This window comes from Marmota flaviventris, chromosome 6, assembly GCF_047511675.1.
Source record: "Marmota flaviventris isolate mMarFla1 chromosome 6, mMarFla1.hap1, whole genome shotgun sequence".
NCBI classification, from domain to species: domain Eukaryota; kingdom Metazoa; phylum Chordata; class Mammalia; order Rodentia; family Sciuridae; genus Marmota; species Marmota flaviventris.
The window spans coordinates 51,346,666-51,365,826 of record NC_092503.1 but is presented as its reverse complement, the minus strand read 5'-3'; the positions used below and the strand labels follow the sequence as shown (position 1 = coordinate 51,365,826).

General features: G+C 36.7%; 1 protein-coding gene across 1 annotated transcript; it reads left to right on the top strand.

Annotated features, from left to right (window-relative positions):
* The first annotated feature begins 16,673 nt into the window (after positions 1 to 16,673).
* Rfpl4b (ret finger protein like 4B) lies at positions 16,674 to 17,489 on the top strand. The gene has a single exon (XM_027928092.2). The coding sequence runs from the start codon at positions 16,674 to 16,676 to the stop codon at positions 17,487 to 17,489; it is 816 nt and encodes a 271-aa protein (XP_027783893.1).
* The last annotated feature ends 1,672 nt before the right edge of the window (positions 17,490 to 19,161 follow it).

Here is a 19,161-nt window from a genome sequence, read left to right as displayed (position 1 = left end):
TGGTTTCAAAGGTCTTGGTCCATAGGTGGCTGACTCCATTTCTCTGGGCTGGAAGGGAGACAGAACATGGCAGAAGAGTGCGGTTAAGGAAAAAAACTCAAGACCTGGCTCCAGGATGTGCAGAGAGAGGGAGGGAGTGGGGAGGGAGGGAGGGAGGGAGGAAAGCACTCAGCTCAACAAGAACAAAATATACACCCTAAAGACATACCCCAAGGAACATCCTCCAGCCATACCCTATCTGCCTACAGTTACCATTCAGTTAATCTCTGTCAGGAGATTAACACACCAATCAGATTAAGGCTCTCATAATCCAATCATTTCACTTCTAAACTTTCTTATACTGTCTTACACATTGACTTTTGGGTGACACCTAATACCTAAACTATAATATTCCATCCCTGGCCAGCAAAAGCTCATCTCCATCTCACAATGCAAAACACATTTAGTCCATTTCCAAGAGTTCCCACAGTCTCAACAGTTCTAAGATTGCCCAACAGTCAAAGTCCAAAGTCTCCCCTGAGATTAAAACTCTAAGTGTGAACCCCTATAAAAATTTTAAAAAAGTTACATATATCCAATATAGAAAGGTACATAGTAAATGTTTCCATGTGAATAAATAGGGACATAGAAAGAAGTGATGGGACCATAGCAAGACTTAAATCCAGGTGGGCAAGCAAGTCCTGTAGTTCCATGTCCAGCATCTGGAGAACATGATATACAGATGTTCTCTCCAAAGAGTTTGGGTAGCTCTGCCCCTATGGCTTTTCTAATTGCAGTCCAGTGTTCTCTCTGTTGGCTATCTTTGCTCAATTCCTACAGATTTCCTCAGCAGATGCCCCCCCATTACTGGTATTTCTTAATCATGGGAGTCTCTACTGCAGCTTTGACTTCCTCCTCACATCTGCATGCATTGGTCTATCAGAGGCAGCCTAAAGGGACTCTAACCCTGGGGAACATTGCTTGGTCTTTCATGCCTTCCTTGGAAATCTTGGTGGATGCTCTCATGACCTCCTAACTCCAGCATCCTGCATTCTGGCAGAATCAGCACTACATGGTTGACACCAGCCATTGTCTACCACCAGCCCAAGCACTAGCCAAGTCTCCAGAGACCAAGGCTGCAACAACTTCTGTGACTGGGTGGCTGAGCATGGTGAAAGAACTTCCTAGACCACCCTGTGAAAGCAGGGTACCCCACTGGGTCTCTTCTCAAAGGAATTTTTACTTTTATGCTCTTGAGCCTGAAATGAGTGTCAGTTTGCAATTCCTGAGATGCCATCAAGCCATCTTTCCTATTGTCTCTGAGAAAACTCTATCATTTCTTTAGAGGATGTAATGTCTTTAACAATGACACCTTTCTTAGCCCCAGTTTTACTGGGAGTTTTCTGTCCAAATTGCAAGTTTTTCTTTCTGTTTTGCTTTTCTGCTCCAGATTATCACAATAAACTTAGCTAAAAAGACATCAGCAATATCTATACAATTGCCCAAATACTATGCTCACTAAACATTTCTTCCACCATATTAAGGAGTTCATCACATTAAATTCGGCCTCACAGAAAATCTCAGGACATGAGCAAAATGTAGACAGCTACTTAGAATGTAACACAGATGGCTTCTAGTCCAATTTCTGATAGAGTCCTCCTTCTCCCCTAAAACCTCATGACCCCAATCTTTGCTGTCCATAGTCTTATTGGCATCCTGGTCTTCTAAACTCCAACTAGAATTGTCCATTAAAGTCTACTTACAACATTCTAAAGCTTTCTTAGCTGGAATCCCTAAACTTTCCAAAATTCTTCCCACAAATTCCAAAAATCTCCAGAAGCTTCTAAACCTCATGGTCAGGTTAGTCACAGCAACAACCCCACTCTTGGTACCAATTTCTATTTAAATCATTTTTTTTTCTACTATGACCTAAAGACCTGACAAGAACAATTAGAAAATGAATAGTTTATTTTGATGCTCACAGTTTCAGAGGTTTTAGTCCATAGATGCTGACTCCATTCTTTGAGGCCTAAGGTGAGGGAGAAAATGGCAGAAGAGTGTGGTGGAAGAAAAAAGCTCAGGAAGTGGCTCCAGGAAACAGAGAAAGAGCCCAGCTCAACAAAGATGAAATATATACATAAAAGGCAAACCCCAGGGACCCACCTCCTCCAGCCACACCCAACCTGCACACAGTTACCATTCAGTTAATTCCCAGCAGTGTAACAACACAATTATTAGGTTAAGGCTCTCAAAACCTAATAATCTCACCTCTAAGCTTTCTTGCATTAGCTCATACATGAGCTTTTGGAGGATATCTAATATCTAAACTGTATCAGTAAGGGTGGGAGAAGGGCTTGGTTAGAAAAGTAAAACTCTGTCAATTGCTTTCATTTTATTAACATAGGATAGATTGACATTGCTTCCAAAGAACTTCCGTGTTCTAATAAATGAGCATTACATGTATGAGGGTTCTGGAAAAAGGATGCCTTCAAACAAAACATAATACTTTTTTTTTGTTATCTACATGTAGATGTGGTTTAAAAAGTGTACGTAGACAGCAGTCTATTTCATAATGCATACTCACCTACTTCACAATGTTAGTTACCTTGTCATATATTTGTCTTATCTCCTTTCCTTTTATGGTAGCATAAGGGGCACCAGCTGCTTTATTTATTTTTGAGAAGGTTCCCTATTATTTAATAGTACCTCCAAAATAGAAGACACCCAATTGGATATTCATGTGTAAATCTTGGGATATGGCTGCATTTTCTGGTAACTTCTGAAGAAAGATGGTTATTTGGATTGGTTTATTCTGACTTACTTGGTGACAGTGGGCAGCATCCTGCTAAGATGGTGTGTTGTGTTTAGATGTTAATTAACTGAAAGATTTGACTGAATGAGGCATGGCCCCTTGAGCTCACAGCACTGTGCTGACTCTGCTAATTAGTCATTATCTTTTCAATGATACCATGCTAAATAATTTTTAAAAATTAAGGAATTTAATTTTTTTTTTTAAATTAAGGAGTTTTAAAATTTTAAAAATTTAAAAAAGGAATTTTTAAAATTTGAAGAGGTAGTACAGGTAGACAAATACTGAGGACATTGGGAAAAAAAATCCAAGAAATCACACCTGTGTCTTTAGTTAGAACATACACTAACAGGAAAAAAATATATACAAAATGAAGATGGGATGCTGCATTTCCAGATCCCTAGATGCAATCTGGTGCATTACCATGACTGTCAAAATAACATGGATTCATAATTCCAACAAGCTAAAACAATTTGTTTAGCCCCTGCTTTAATAGGATTAGATTGCATGCATGAAATAGAAAAATCATAAAATACAGTGGTTTAAACAGGATAAAGGCTTATTTTTTGTCTCATGAGAAAGAAAACCAGAAGCAGGCAATCACGAGATCTTAGTAACATACCAAAATCATGCAGTTTGGTGGTGAGAAGAGCCTTAAGTTCATTATCTGAGAGATTATAGCAGCTATCTCAGAGAACAGGATTCAATGGTGGAAAATATGTGAAATACTGAGAAAAATGCCTGGCTCATAGTAAGTGCTGAACACAGGTGTTATAGTTTGAATCTGGAGTGGTACCCACTGCCATATATTAAAGGCTTGGTCACTAGTCCGTGGCCCAATTGGGAAGTGGTGGGACATTTAGAAGACAGGGTCTAATAGAAGGAAATTAGGTTACTGAGGGTGTACCCTGGAAGGGAATACTGGACCCCAGCCCCTCCTCTCTCTTTCTTTCCTTCCTGTCAATCATGAGGTAAACAGGCCTTCTCTGTCACATATTCATGACATGATGTACTGCCTTGCAACAGGCCCAAAAGCCAGAGTAAAATGACCATGGACTCTCAAGCCATAAGATATATAAAAAAAATCTTTCCTCTTTATAAGTTGATCATTGCTAGTATTTTGTCACAGTGACAGAGAGCTTGACTAACAGAATAGGCATTATTTACTAATGTGAGGGAACCACAGATTAATCAAGTGATCATATTAATAAATGTGTGACTAATATTCTGATAACTTACATGGAGGAAGGATGAAGGGTACTATGAAAAAGTATAATAATGGTTTCTGAACTAATTTGGGGAATTCTGGGAACACTCTTCTGAGAAACTGACACCTCACCTGTGTCTGAAAGAGGAGTGTTATTAGCCAGGTGGCTGGTTGGGGTTGATTCCTGGCAGAGAATTCACCTGTCCTCAATTAGAAAGGAGCACTTTCAAGTAGTAGAAGGAGGCTTTGTGTCTGGATTTTGGAAGATGTGGCAGCAGAGGGGCAGGTCCAGGAAGACATGGTAGGGCAGTCACTAAGGAGGGTAGAGGAGGGCTTTGCCTTGGCTGGCTATCTGCTGGTTTCTGAAGTGAGTGTGGCAGTTTTTAACCCCTCTGAGATTGATGAGTTTCATGTGGGCCGGCCTGGCAGCAGTTGGCCTGGATGTACACCAAGTCCCTCTATTAGTCTGTTTTCTTCTGCTAATAAGTGAATACCACAGACTGGGAAAGGTTTGAAGAGGTTTATTTTGGCTCACGATTCTGGAGGTGTGAGGTTGAGTAACTGTGTCTGGACACTGACTCTTTGCTGACTGTCCCAAGGTGACTCAGGATATCAAATGGCAAGAGACAGAAAGTGCACATGTCTCGTCTCTCCAGCTCTTCTTATAAGCCAACCAGGATTCAATCATGGGACATGATCTATCCTGATAACTTTCATTTCAATCACTTTCATAGACTCCCTCTCTAAACACCAGAGATTATGTTTCTTCCATCTCAGTACCTCACAATGGGGATTAAATTTCAACACATGAAGTCTTGGGGGACACTCTCAAGCCTTATCCAAACCATAGCACTCCCTAAGTAAGAGTAGGGTTCCAGCTGCTTTGATAGATTCAAGGGTGCATTGGATAGTACACTGAATGTCAGATAATTAGGTCAAAAGGAAATTCATTTTGACTCAGAGTTCTTCACCTACACAAAAATATTTTGACAGCCTTAAACCAGAGGAGAGAACATATAAATAATCTGAAAATACTTAGATTCAGCTCCACAAACCACAAAGAGAAAACAGCAGGGCCACCTGTGTGTCTTTGTTCCTACACACTGATACTCACTTGGATTCACACTGAACCCCTCTGGCATCTGCTCAGAGGCTGGGACCTACCTGTAGAAGAAGGGTCGACCCACTTGGACAGGCTAAGCACTACTCACTTACTTGACAGTGGCCTAAGGTCATTGACATTTACACAGGGACTCAGATTAGAGCTTGTTTCTTTTACAAATAATGAAATTGGTTGCCTGTTCTTATATGCATCTGAACATACCTTGTGCGTAAGATACACTGAAGTTATTCAGCTTTTTTTCCTGGTACTTTTGACAAAAAAAAAAAAAAAAATGGGGGAATGAAAAATAAGGGAAGAGGTTTATTAATAGGTCTGAAGCAGGAACTATATATTGTCAACTATATATGGAGCTTAATCATTCTGGACTTCTTCTTTTTTTTGTAGTCTGTCCCTCTAATGTAAGTGTAGAAGTAGAACATTCTACATGCTATAAGTACCAAAAATATTCTCTTTGTGAAGCTTACCAGATCTTTTTTAAGACCGCTCCTTTTTAAGAGGAAAGCAATGGAACTCCATTAGCAGGCTTTGGTGGCATTAATAATTCAGAGGCTCTCTCCTTTCACATAGGAAGAAGGGTCCACTTTAATGTGTAAATAGCCAGAAGAGAGAAAGAGAGGACACAGATTACAGAGAAGAGGGTGTTGTAAAACAAGTGGCTGTTCCACACCAGAGGATGGAAGCTAACTGTAAAAAGTGACCCCACCAGAACTTTTGCATTTGGAAAATGCAAACTGTGTTATGAGCAAATGCTTCATCCCTTGTAGGCATCTTAGATTTCTACTAGGGTTGATCAGTCTCTCCTCCCTGCAAGTGGCTGAATCTTATCTAACTAGCATGTGTGAAAGTTGATTTCTTTCTTAATCAGGAAGCTATGGAAACAAGCTTACTTTGTGATTTAATCTTAACCCATGGAAACACTAATGATGATTAAAAATTATTCTGAAAGTAAAGAAAAAAAATCTTCAGGCACCTCTTTGATAGGTTATCCTGCAAGTATTAAGTTATCACATATAATTGACTACAAATATTTCTAGCACTTGAAAATAATAATAATAAAAAGACATTTCTCCCTGAATTCAGCTGTTGAATTCAATGAAGAATTTGAAAATTAAAGGTAATATTTCTAGGAAGAGAATATATCTCCTGGCAATCAAAGGCTCAATAGTAAGTCTGTATATGTTTAAGCCCCAATCAGAGATGACTGAAAAGGTAAAAATCAATGAGAAATGATGCTTTTTGCCTGAGATAAGCATCTGTTTAGAGCCTATTAGTTGTTAACAGTAGAAAAACTTGATCTGGCATCATCACTGTAGCTAAATAAATTGGAAGGAAAAAGTGAATCTCATCATTATTGTGAAAAAGCAGAAAAAATTTCCACATTAATCCACATCATCCAACTAGTATTTTTTATCAAAGCATCTCATGTGCTTTTTATAAAAAAAATCTAATTAATCTGGGAAAGAGATTTACCTTGTATTCAGCACTATTTTGAACAAACAGGTCTCCATTTGACAAGGTTTTGCAGTTCATTAGGGAACTATATTGTTGCCTAATTTATTTATTTATTTTTCTTTCTTTCTTTTTTTATTTTTATTTCTTACATACATGACAATAGTGGAGTGCATTACATTCATAATTATCCATTCACAGCACAATTTTTTGTAACTCTCTATATAAAGTATGTTCACACCAAATTGTGCCATTATACATGAGTTGTTGCTTAATTTATATTGATGAAATTAACTTCCACATTTTTCACCATATTAGAAACTTACAACTGGAAATGTACTGAACAATTGAGTGACTATTCTTTATAAATCAAGATATGTGTTGAAATTTATAAATATTGAACCAGAATATTATTATTAAAGAAAATCGTTTCTTGGAAATTCCAAGTTAGGAGAAAACTTTAAAGATATTTTTGTCCTTGGAAGAAGAAGGTCTAAACATCAAGATATCTTTACTATCAAAGCTATTCAATCCAGAAATAATAAGTCTATCATATGTGCTGCAAAGAAGCTCCCTAATAAGCTTTGAAACTGAAACAAAAGATTTCTATGGCCTTGACTCATTGAAAGATCATCTGAAGCAAGGGAAATGTTCCACAAAAGGACTGATGTCAGCAACGGCTTAAATGCAGGAAAAAAGCGAGGTAAAAAATTTTAAAGGATCTCAAAAACCTTTCTAAACTGTATTAGTTTTGAAATGGCAGAAGCTGTACAAAAACACGATCGTGTGAATTATTAGGTTCTTTGGTTGTCAAGATTTGCGGCTGCCTGTTGAAGTTACAGAATTGGTTGAGAACAGTGGTCCTCAATTAGTGTTAGAGGTTCCTGGGAGTCCCTGAGACCCTGTTAGGGGATCTGCAAGGTCATCCTTTTCCAACCAGATGTATGTGGGAAGCCAGATTTTCCTCATGTACTTCAATCAAAACAACGTAACATCAGATCAAGCAGAAGCAGATTTTGAGAATTCAGCTGTCTTCTGTTAAGTAGGAATTACAGAGGCTTGCAAACTTGCAAAACAATGGCACCCTTCTCATCAACTGCTTATTTTCTTAGAAAGTATTTTTTTTTAAAATAAAAAGATGTAGTTAACCTTTAATGATTTTTCTTAAGGAGTTAAATAAATCTTAAAAATTTTATTGTAATCCTTAGTACTTTCAATATTGAGAAACATAATTCATACAAATAAAAAGTTTTTGGCTTTCTCATTCATAAAAGTATGAAGAATATCGCCTCACAGCCATAAGAATAGATTTTGTGTCAAAAAAGAAGATATCAAATGTTGGTGAGGGATGAAGAAAAGGAGACTCTTGTACAATGTTGGTGAGTATGTAAATTGGTACAGCCATTATGAAAAACGGGGTGTTGGTTCCTCAAAAATAAATAAATAAATAAATAAAAAACCTATAAGAACAACTACAATATAATCCTGTTATTTCAGTTATAGTTATGTATCCAAAGAAAAGAAAATCAGAGATACATGGACTTCTATATTTATCACAGCAGCATGCACAATAGCTAAGATACAGAATCAATGTAAGTATCCCTGAACAAGTGAATGGATAAAGAAACTATGGCATACGTACCCAAGGAAATGCTGTTCAGCCTTTAAAAATGAATGGGATCCTGTTATTTGCAGAAACAGAGAGGAAACTGGAGGTCATTATTTACAAGTAGAAAAATAAGCTAGGCACCAAGAGGCAAATACTTCATGATGTCACTCACATGTGGAACCGAAAAACAAAAACAAAAACAAAAACAAAACAAAACAAAAAATTAACACAGTAAGGCAGAATTGTGACAAGACAGGGAATGGGGAACTGTTAAATGGTTTAAATTTTCAGTTAAAGAGGGGGAATAAGTTCAGAAGATCTATTGTACATCATGGTAACTATAATTAGTAATGTATAACATACTTGAAAATTGCCAACGGAGTGGACTTTAATTGTTCTCATCACAAATGATAAAATAAGCAAGGAACACTGATGTATGCCTATAATCTTAGCTACTCAGGAGACTGAGGCAGGAGGATCACAAGCTCAAGGCCAGCCTCAGAAACTTAGTGAGACCTTGTCTCCAAATGAAAAAGACAAAACAAAAGCAAAAAACAAAAAGAGAAAAGACTATGATGTAGTTTAGTATTAAAGGATGCCTGGATTAAATCCCTAAATGCAATATATGCATATATATGTGTGTGTGTATATATATATATATATATATATATATATATATATATATATATATACACACACACACACATATATGCACACACATATACATATACATATATATATACCTATACATATATGATGAATATGTTAATTAGCATGATTTAATTGTTCAACAATGTATACATATATTTAAACTCATGTTTAAAAGAACAGGAACTCTAAGTAATGATATTATTATGTTTATTGATCAATATAGACAACATAAAAGTTATGCTTATTGCTCAATAAACATTACATAATTTATAGCTTAAACAAGGTCACTTTTGAGAATGAACAATGGCATAATTAATAATTATAACAGGAAGATAAGCTTACCTAGGTGCTTTTTTTTTTTCTGTCTAGTAACTAACTGTCCCTTGACAGGTAGAATTGCTGAATAAAAGAAAATGAAAATTGTTTTTGTTTCTGTTTATTCATGAAATGTGAACACCATTTAGCGCTGAGTAAAATGCCACAACATATTGTTGTTTGTATTCTTAGCCAAAATCTGATTAGGTTTCAACAGTGTATGTTTATATTTGCTTTCTAATACATTTACTTATTTATTTATTTATCTATTTATTTATTTATATATGACAGTGAAATACATTACAATTCTTATTACACATATAGAGCACAATTTTTCATATCTCTGGTTGTATACAAAGTAATTTCACACCAATTCGTGTCTTCATACATGTACTTCGGATAATAATGTCCATCATACTCCACCATCCTTGCTAACCCCATGGCCCCTCTCTTCCACTGTCACTCCTCTGCACTATCTAGAGTTCATCTATTTCTCCCTTGCTCCCTCTCCCTATCTCACTATGAATCAGCCTCCTTATATAAGAGAAAACATGTGGCATTTGTTTTTTGGGGATTGTCTAATTTAGCATTATCTTCTCTAATTCCATCCATTTACCTGCAAGTGCCATGATTTTATTCTCTTTTATTGCTGAGTAATATTCCATTGTGTGGATATGCCACATTTTTCCCCAGACCTGTTTATTTCTTTATTTTTATTATTTATTTATTTTTATTTTTTAAATACACAACAGCAGTGGAAAGCATTACACATATAGGGCACGATTTTTCATATCTCTGTATATAAAGTATGTTCATGCCAATTTATGCCTTTATATGTGTACTTTGTTGGTTTTTTTGCATTACAATTCTTAATACACATATATACCAAAATTTTTCATATCTCTATTTGCATATAAAGTATGTTGACACCCAATTCAAGTCTTCATACATGTACTTTGTATAATGATGTCCATCACTTACCACCATCCTTGCTAATCCCCTGCCCCCTCCTTTTCCCTCCCACCCCTCTTACCTATGTAGAATTCATTTATTTCTCTCATGCTCTCCCTCCCTACCCCACTATGCGCCAACCTCCTTATATCAGAGAAAACACTCAGCATTTTTTTTTTGGGGGGGATTGGCTAACTTCACTTAGTATTATCTTCTTCAACACCATCCATTTACCTGCAAATGCCATGATTTTGTTCTTTATTTAATGCTGAGTAAAATTCCATTGTGTATATATGCCACCTTTTTTGTATCCATTCATCTATTGAAGGGCATCTAGGTTGGTTCCACAGTTTAGCTATTGTGAATTGTGCTGCTATAAACATCGATGTGGCTGTGTCCCTGTAGTATGCTGTTTTTAAGTCCTTTGGGTATAGACCGAGGAGAGGGATAGCTGGGTCAAATGGTGGTTCAGTTCCCAATTTTCCAAGAAATCTCCATACTGCTTTCCATATTGGCTGCACCAATTTGCAGTCCCACCAGCAGTGTATGAGTGTACCTTTTTCCCCACATCCTTGCCAACACTTATTGTTGTTTGTATTCTTAATAGCTGCCATTCTGACTGGAGTGAGACAAAATCTTAGAGTGGTTTTTATTTGCATTTCTCTAATTGCTAGTGATGATGAACATTTTTTCATATATTTGTTGATTGATTGTATATCCTCTTCTGAGAAGTGTCTGTTCATGTCCTTGGCCCATTTATTGATTGGGTTATTTGGTTTTTTGATGTTCAGTTTTTTGAGGTCTTTATATATCCTAGTAATTTCATCTGATGTGTGAGGGGTAAAGATTTTCTCCCAGGATGTAAGTTCTCTATTCACATCACAGATTGTTTTTTTTTTTTTTTTTGCTAAGAAGAAACTTTTTAGTTTGAGTACATCCCATTTATTGATTCTTGATTTTTAATTCTTGCACCAAAGAAGAAGTCTTATTAAGGAAATTGGGGCCTAACCCACATGATGGAGATTAGGGCCTACTTTTTTTTCTATTAGACACAGGGTCTCTGGTTGTATTTCTAAGTCCTTGATCCATTTGAGTTGAGTTTTGTGCATGTGAGAAATTGGGTTTTAATTTCATTTTGTTGCATATGAATTTCCAGTTTTCCCAGAGAAAAAAGAGGCTATCTTTTTTCTCCAATGCACGTTTTGGCACCTTTATCTAATACAAGATAATTGTAATTTGTGGGTTAGTCTCTGTGTCCCCTATTCTGTACTATTGGCTACCAGTCAGTTTTGGTGCCAATACCATGCTTTTTTTGTTACTATTGCTGTGTAATATAGTTTATGGTCTAGTAATGCCACCTGCTTCACTCTTCCTGCTAAGGATTTCTTTAGCTTTTCTGGGCTTCTTATTTTTTTCAGATGAATTTCATTACTGCTTTTTCTATTTTTATGAGGAATTTCATTGGGGATTTTGATCAGAATTGCATTAAAGCTGCATAGTGCTTTTGGTAGTATGGTCATTTTGATATTACTTCTGCCTATTTGAGGGAGGTAGATCTTTCCATCTTCTAAGTTCTTCTTTGACTTTTTTCTTTAGGGTTCTGTAGTTTTCATTGTATAGATCTTTTACCTCTTTTGTTAAGTTGATTCCCAATTTTTTTTTTTTTTTGGCTATTGTAAATGGAGCAATCAAACAGCCATTAACCTAATTGGTTAACCCCTAAATGTAATCTGCCTCCTTTCTCTTGTAGCTTTTAATATTCTCTCCTTGTTCTGTATGTTGGATATCTTCATAATAATGTGTCTTGGCGTTGGTCTGTAAGCTTCAGCATCCTGTAGGCTTCTAGGATTTGAACATCCGTTTCATTTTTCATGTCTGGAAAGTTTTCTAAAATTATTTCATTTAACAGTTGCTCATTCCTTTGGTTTGGACCTCTATACCTTCCTCTATCCCAATAACTCTTAAATTTGTTTTTTTTTTATGATATCCCATATCTCTTGGATGTTTTGCTCATGGTTTCTTACCAGCCTTTCTGAGTTGACTAGACTCTTTTCGAGATGATATATTTTGTCTTCGTTGTCTGATGTTCTGACTTCTACTTGGTCTTCTCTACTGGTGATACTCTCATTTGAGTTTTTAATTTGGTTTATACTTTCCTTCATTTCTAGGATTTCTGTCTGATTTTTTTATAACCTGTATATCCCTGTAGATCTGTTCTTTTGCTTCTTGAATTTGTTTATGTAATTCATTGTCGAAGTTATCTTTCATTGTTTGCATTTGCTGTCTAATGACCTCTTTAAGATTCCATTCCATCTGAATCAAGTATGCCTTGAGTTCTTTATCTGACCATTTTTCTGATGCATCTAGCATCTCCTGTAAATTTAAGCTGTCCTGCATTGTTTGTGTTCCTTTTCTTCCTTTTTTTCCATGATGCTCATGTTTCTTTCCAGCTCTGTTTGACTGCTGTGTTATTATTTTCTCCTATAAATTTGTTTTGGTTTTGTATAGTTCTGAAATCTCTCCTTTGTGATGGGAGACAATGTCTAGAGATGTTGGGTTTAATTGTGATTTAAAGTAAATTCATTAGTTTCATTAAAGGCTTACAGATTCTGATGGCGTATAAAAAATTAAGTTTTGGTCTTAGGATTTTATGTTAAGGTTGGGAGATTGTGATGGTATGGAGGTTAGTATATCTTAGCTTCTTTGGGGGATTGCTCAAATGCAGGAGGATATTAACAAGAGAATAGACAGGAGTATCTGGGGGTAGCTAAGGACTTAGGAGGACTATAGACCGCCTCAGAACATTCACCTATTTGCATTTAGTAAATTACACGTAATAGAAGTGGTCATGCTTGGGAGGAAAGATAGGGAAAAGGTAAGGAAGACATCCAGGAAAGAGAAAGGGAGAGAGAAAAAAAGAAAAAGAAAGAAGAAATAAAAAACAAAATAATAAAATAAAATAAAAATTAAAATTAAAAAAAAAAATTCACTCTTAGAATTCTATTTTCTTCTCTTCCAGTAGGTGGAGCTGTGCTTTCCAGACCAAGTCACAGCCCTCGGGATGTAGGAAACAATCTGTGTAAGGCAGCTCCCCCTCCCCAACCGGGTGTCTCTCTAATCCCATTCACTTAGGGTTGCTCCTGGTCTCTAGCCTCCTGGGTGGGGATGGGTGGGGGGGAGTTGGAGGATGGGGTGGGTGGAGTGGGGTGGGGTAGGGGGGTTCGCCAATCAGTCAGCCTGAATCTCTGCGCATGGGTTGGCTCAGATTCACTTGCGGTTGAGTCACAGTCGCTGATCCTCAGGTATTGAAACTCTTCCCCTAGGTTTCACTGCAGCCCAACTTTGCTGAACATTCCTGTCAAGACAGCTTCCAGTCATTCTGAACTCACTCATCGCCAGCGCAGTGACACGGGGATGCCACACTTCCATTCGCCACCATCTTCCTTCCCTGCTACTTTTTGTTTTTTAAAGTTGATTTATGAAATTAGAGATCTGATTTGGGTGGCTAGTAGTTTTGCTAGTTTAACTCGAAGATTTATGAAATTCTGAATTTTTAGACAATAAATTACCAAGTGTACTTTAATGCCGTCATCTTACATGGAAGAGAAAGATTTATTAAACTTACTGGATTAGATTTAAATAGTATAATCTTTGGGGTGGAGCCTATGTCTAGATTGTGGGTGGAGTCTGTGTTCAGGGCACTATAAAAGGCCAGACTGTTAGAGCTTGGACTCACTTTAGAGAGGTCATTAGGCTGGGAGAAGTGGAGCTGTGGACAGATAGATTTTTAAGACTGCTGCTGAAAATCTCCAAGTCTAAGTAAGTTGTCTCTCCTTTCTGGGTTATTTTCATTGTCGATTTTCTCTCCCTTTGGCTACAACTTGATTTTTTTTTTGAGTGTTTTAACCTTTAAAATTTAGAAGAGCCAGTCTTGTCCCATACTAGAAAATTTTTTTCTGTTTTCACTGTCATATTACCACTTTAAATTTTACCTATTTATTAACTTCAGGCCACTTTTCATATACATATATATCAAGTAGTTCTCCCAAATATATATATATATATATATATATATATATATATATATATATATATACACACACACATATATATATATATATATATATATATACACACATATATACTTATATATATACATACATATAATTTCTCCTAAAGAAGGAGACAAAAATTATATATATATATATATATATATATATATATACACATAATATAATGTTATAGTATATTATTATATATAATCATATTATATAAAATGTATAATTATTGTATATAATATATCATATATTAATTATAATGTATAGTGTAAAACATAATCATTTTTTTCTCCTTCATCTTGAGAGGGGGGTCTCTCTATGTTGCCCAGACTGGCCTCAAATACTTGGGCTCAGGTAGTTCTCCCATCTCAACCTGTGGTACAGGTAGAATTGTAGGTATTTGCCAGAGTCACATGTTTTTTAAGTTTTTCAAATAACGTATATGCAGTTTTAAAATAATTTCTTTTTATTTTTTAACATTATTGCTTAAAGATTTTTCTCCTTTCACTTAAATGTACCTACCACTTAATAGTTGTGTGATAATTTACTGAATCATTTCATTATCTTTACATAATTAAATGGTTCTAATCATTTAGGACCGTGGTTAACAACTTTTAACATGAACAACTTTTTACAAATGTAACATTTTTTTTCTTTTGCAAAATTGCTGGATACATTCCAAGGTAGGCTAGGCAAGCTCTTGTAGATTGCTGGCACCATGTTAATTTTTTCTTTAAAAGAAGGATTTTGTGAAAAGAACAGGAAAGCAGATTCACTCTGTTTTCCCCCAGCCAGGTCTGGTCAGATTGGAGTGACCAAAGACTCCAAGTACCATGTGGGCAGATGTCCTGTCTATTGTTATACATGTTTGTATTTCCAGAGTTGAGTTGAAGCCTGGAACATGGAAAGCTCTTAGGTAGTTCTTGGATGGAGATGAGAAGATACAGTCTGGGATGCATGACAGCACTGGTGACCCAGTGTATCAGGCTGGCCTCAATGTTAATTGTTTTCTCCTCTACCTAGGGCAATGTTGATGCTCCAACCACAAATGTGCATGTGATTTGTGAACTCTTGGTAAGAAGCTCTGCTAGTTATTAGTGATGCTCTTTTTGGTAGAGTCCTTGGTTCACATCATCTCACAGGCACTGTTCAGTCTTGAGTAACTGTCTTTGGTCCAAAGACATGCTAGAGTTAATTCATGCAAAGACCAGCAACTATGGTGGTAGGGCCCAGCAAAATGCTATAGTATAGCATCAGGGATGCTGGGCTTTGGGAGCAGCCCAGTATCTTCTTTGTCATGGACATCCTTTTGTTTTGTGTTTAGGTGTTGTTATTTTTAGAAGAGTTGATGACAATTGAAAGAAAATTGACCACAACACTCAGAGCAACCAAGAGATCTTTATTGCAGCAGTGCAAAAAAGGAGAAAGAGAGAGCTGGGCAGGGGAAGGTTTTTATAGCCCTTCTTTTGTGCTGCGTAAGTCTAATAGCGTCTCTGGGTTTGCAAGCTGCCTTGTTGGCACAAGGGGAGTTAAGTGTTCAGCCTTGGGGGGGGGCAGTTGAGTGTTCAGCCTTGAGCGGGAGCTTGAGCATTTGGACTTGATGCAAACAGGTGATAAAGAACCAGACAGAGGGGGTTTGAGTGGCTGGTCCTGCAGCTAATGTTTGTTTAGCTTGCCCTGCAGACAACTTAGTTCAGCCTGTCCTGGACCTAACAACAATGATTATATTTTAATATTCACATCCACTCAGGTCTTGATTAGTTTTCTAAGAATGCTTTAAAGCATTTCCCCTAATGAAACTTTGTCTTTAAAATTGATTCTATCTTGGGCATCTTATTCATTTTTCAGTGTATTTTGCTAGTTTTACTCACATGTGGTGATTTTCTTTAAAATTCTGAGACTTCCTTAGCCATGTTTTTGCAACTGCATTGGGATTGTCTTTACTTTTATGATTGGGTTTAGGCATAGAAATCCTTTTATTTTAATGTAAGGTAGCCCACAAAGGATTACTGATTAGGGTGAAGACTGCATTCCTACCTAGATTCTATTAAGGACCCAGTTTGGCTCAGCTCCCACAAGATGAAGCCTGAATCAGAGCAGAGAACACCTCATCTGGAACTCTCCAGACAAGATTAACTGTTGGCCTGAAAAGACCATTTCCACCATCTCATTTCTCTCTTGTGGTTACCTGGATTTTGGACAGTGTGATAGTTTTTATTACAGATGATTGCATTATTGTGATTATCTGACTTCATATAACTTCTATACATAAATTACAGAAAATATTTGTATTATTTAATTTTTTGGAAGTGCTGGGGATTGATACCCAGTGCTTTGTGCATGAGAGGCAGGCACTCTACCAACTGAGCTATATATATATATATATATATATATATATATATATATATATATATATATATACCAACTCCTCTCAGCCCTCTGTATTATTTAATTTTTGTATTAGGTTTAGACACATTACTGAAGATAAGAAAAGTTCACTGGACTGAATTCACCCCTGGACCATGGACAGAAGTTTGGAAGTGGAAATATTCTGCCCAATTTGCCTGGAATTGGTCTTCGATCCCATTTCTCTGTCCTGTTCACACATTTTCTGCTTTCATTGCATTCAAGATTGGCTGAAAATTAGAGAAGACTCAATCCTGACCTGCCCCTTGTGTCGAAGAGAAAACAAGAAACCTGTCAGGGAAGAGATGCATATTAGAACGCTGACACTATGGATCAGGCAGCATGGCTCATTCCTGGGGCAAAGTCTCCTTTGGAGTACTGAGCTTCTGAGGTTCTGGGTGGATGTGACCTTGGATGCTGCCACTGCCAACTGCCTCCTTGTACTCTCCAATGATCTAAAGACTGTCCACTGTGGGAAGATTTGCTACAACCTGGTGGAGTATCCCAAAAGATTCACTAGGCTTGCTTGTGTCCTGGGCTCCCCCTGCTTCTCCTCTGGACGCCATTACTGGGAAGTTGAAGTGGAACAAGGGACGGAGTGGGCCCTGGGTGTCTGCAAAGAGTTGGTGGAAAGAAAGAGGAGCATGAATTTATCCCCTGAGCATGGTTTCTGGATCATTAGCTTGAAGGCAGGAGAAATTCATGCTAGCTCGACGCAGGAAGGAATTCCTGCAAGTCCTGACCTTTGCCAAGTAGGAATTTTACTGGATGTGGAGATGGGAGAAATCAAATTTTTTAATGTTAAAAATGGTGACCTCATTTGTACAGCTGTTTTGTTCTCCATAGCTGTTTGGGAGCATTTGTGTCCATTCTTTTATCCTGAGTCACCAGCAGAACGGAATAGAGGTTCCCCATTGAGGATAGTCTCATAAGAAATTTACCCTTCTCACAAACTTTCTGAGATGAATGAGACCTTGGACTTGAAAAAGGTCACCATGACCAAGGAAGAGACAATTTGATAAAGTGTCAAGATTTGGTAGTTTCAAAAATAAATTTTGTAGCTCTTTCTGCTTTTTGATCATTATGTAAGCTGCTTACTTCTGCCACACTCTTCTGCCATGATGTTCTGCCTCACCTTGAGCCCCAGGAAATGGAGCTGGCTGCCTATGGACTGAGACCTCTGAAACCGTAAGTCCTCAAATAAAACTTTCCTCCTCTATAACATAAGTAAACAAACAAAAAATAATTATTTTTGTAGACTGTAGCAGAACCACAGACCAGTTTTTGATTTTTGTTTTGTGGTTTGTTTTTTGGTGATTTTTCTAGACTTTGTGACTGATTTTTTTTTTTGTGTGTAGATTTTTAGTGGATTTTTTAAGACTATCTATGGTGTCTTCAGGAAAGTTATTAAATACAACTGACCTCAGTTTTCTAGTCTATGAATGGGCATATTTATATGTGTCAGGCAAATAACTCTGATGATTAGAAACAATACTGCATGTTTGTGTTCCAGTAAATAACAAATGAAGAATGTTAGATTTTAAGAATTTTGGGGATAGAAACAATATCTTTTTCATTATTTCATGCTCTTTTTTTTCTTATAGAATTTCTGTATGATTGTTTTCTGGGAGAAAGAAGAATCAGATATCTAGTGAGATGTTTTGAAATGACATGAAATTTCAGAGAGGGACATATAACTACTGGGAAAGAAGTAGGTTTCCCACCTTTATTTTTTCCAAATGTAACTGTGTAGGGTTTCTTAAAAGGCCAAGATCTTTGACTAAGTTATATTGTTAATGATTCATACTTGTTCTAATGGGAATTTCCCTTTGCCTTTTCAATAATTGGCCAATTGTGTGGTTTTCAAAATGATATGGCATATATATATATATATATATATATATATATATATATATATATATGCCAATAGGTTCAATCAGAGAATGTCAAGTTTTACAAATGGCAAAAGATTCTGAAACTCCTAGAGTCAATTACATGAAGAGGGAATGACTGTTTTGAAGGTTGGATTCCTGAACTTTTGTCCACAAGGTGCAGTTTCATTTGCAAAAATCCCTACACCTTCAGTCAGATAAAAGAATATCTGCCAGCAAGCCCTAGCTTTAAGCCATTGCTGTGTTTTTTTTTTGATTCCTAAGAACTCTTATCAGGCATGTTAACATTAACATATTCATCAAGTTCTTTGAGGTTGCTTTTGGACTTGGTTTTATTTGTAGAATTCACATTTCTTTGAAGTCAAATCTATGAACCATATAATGTTCTCATGCATATGCGTGGTCCACCTCTCACTAGGTTGGAACTTGGGGTCCCTCCAAACCACTTGACTTGTCCCAGACTGATTTTCCATACCCCAGTCTTATATATTAATGGTGGTTCCTTTTCAAACTATACAAGTCCTTTAGAATTCTTTTATTCCTTCCTTCCTTCTTTTTTTTTTTGATGTACTGAGTCAGCCACTTTCTGAGGTGATATCTGCCACACAAGGAGTGGATTGGGGCATGTTCTGGAATTTGCCTTTGACTTTCTTCCCAAAGAAATGCAGATATGTCAGTCAGCATCTTGACTTGACTCCCTTTTTCCTATTTT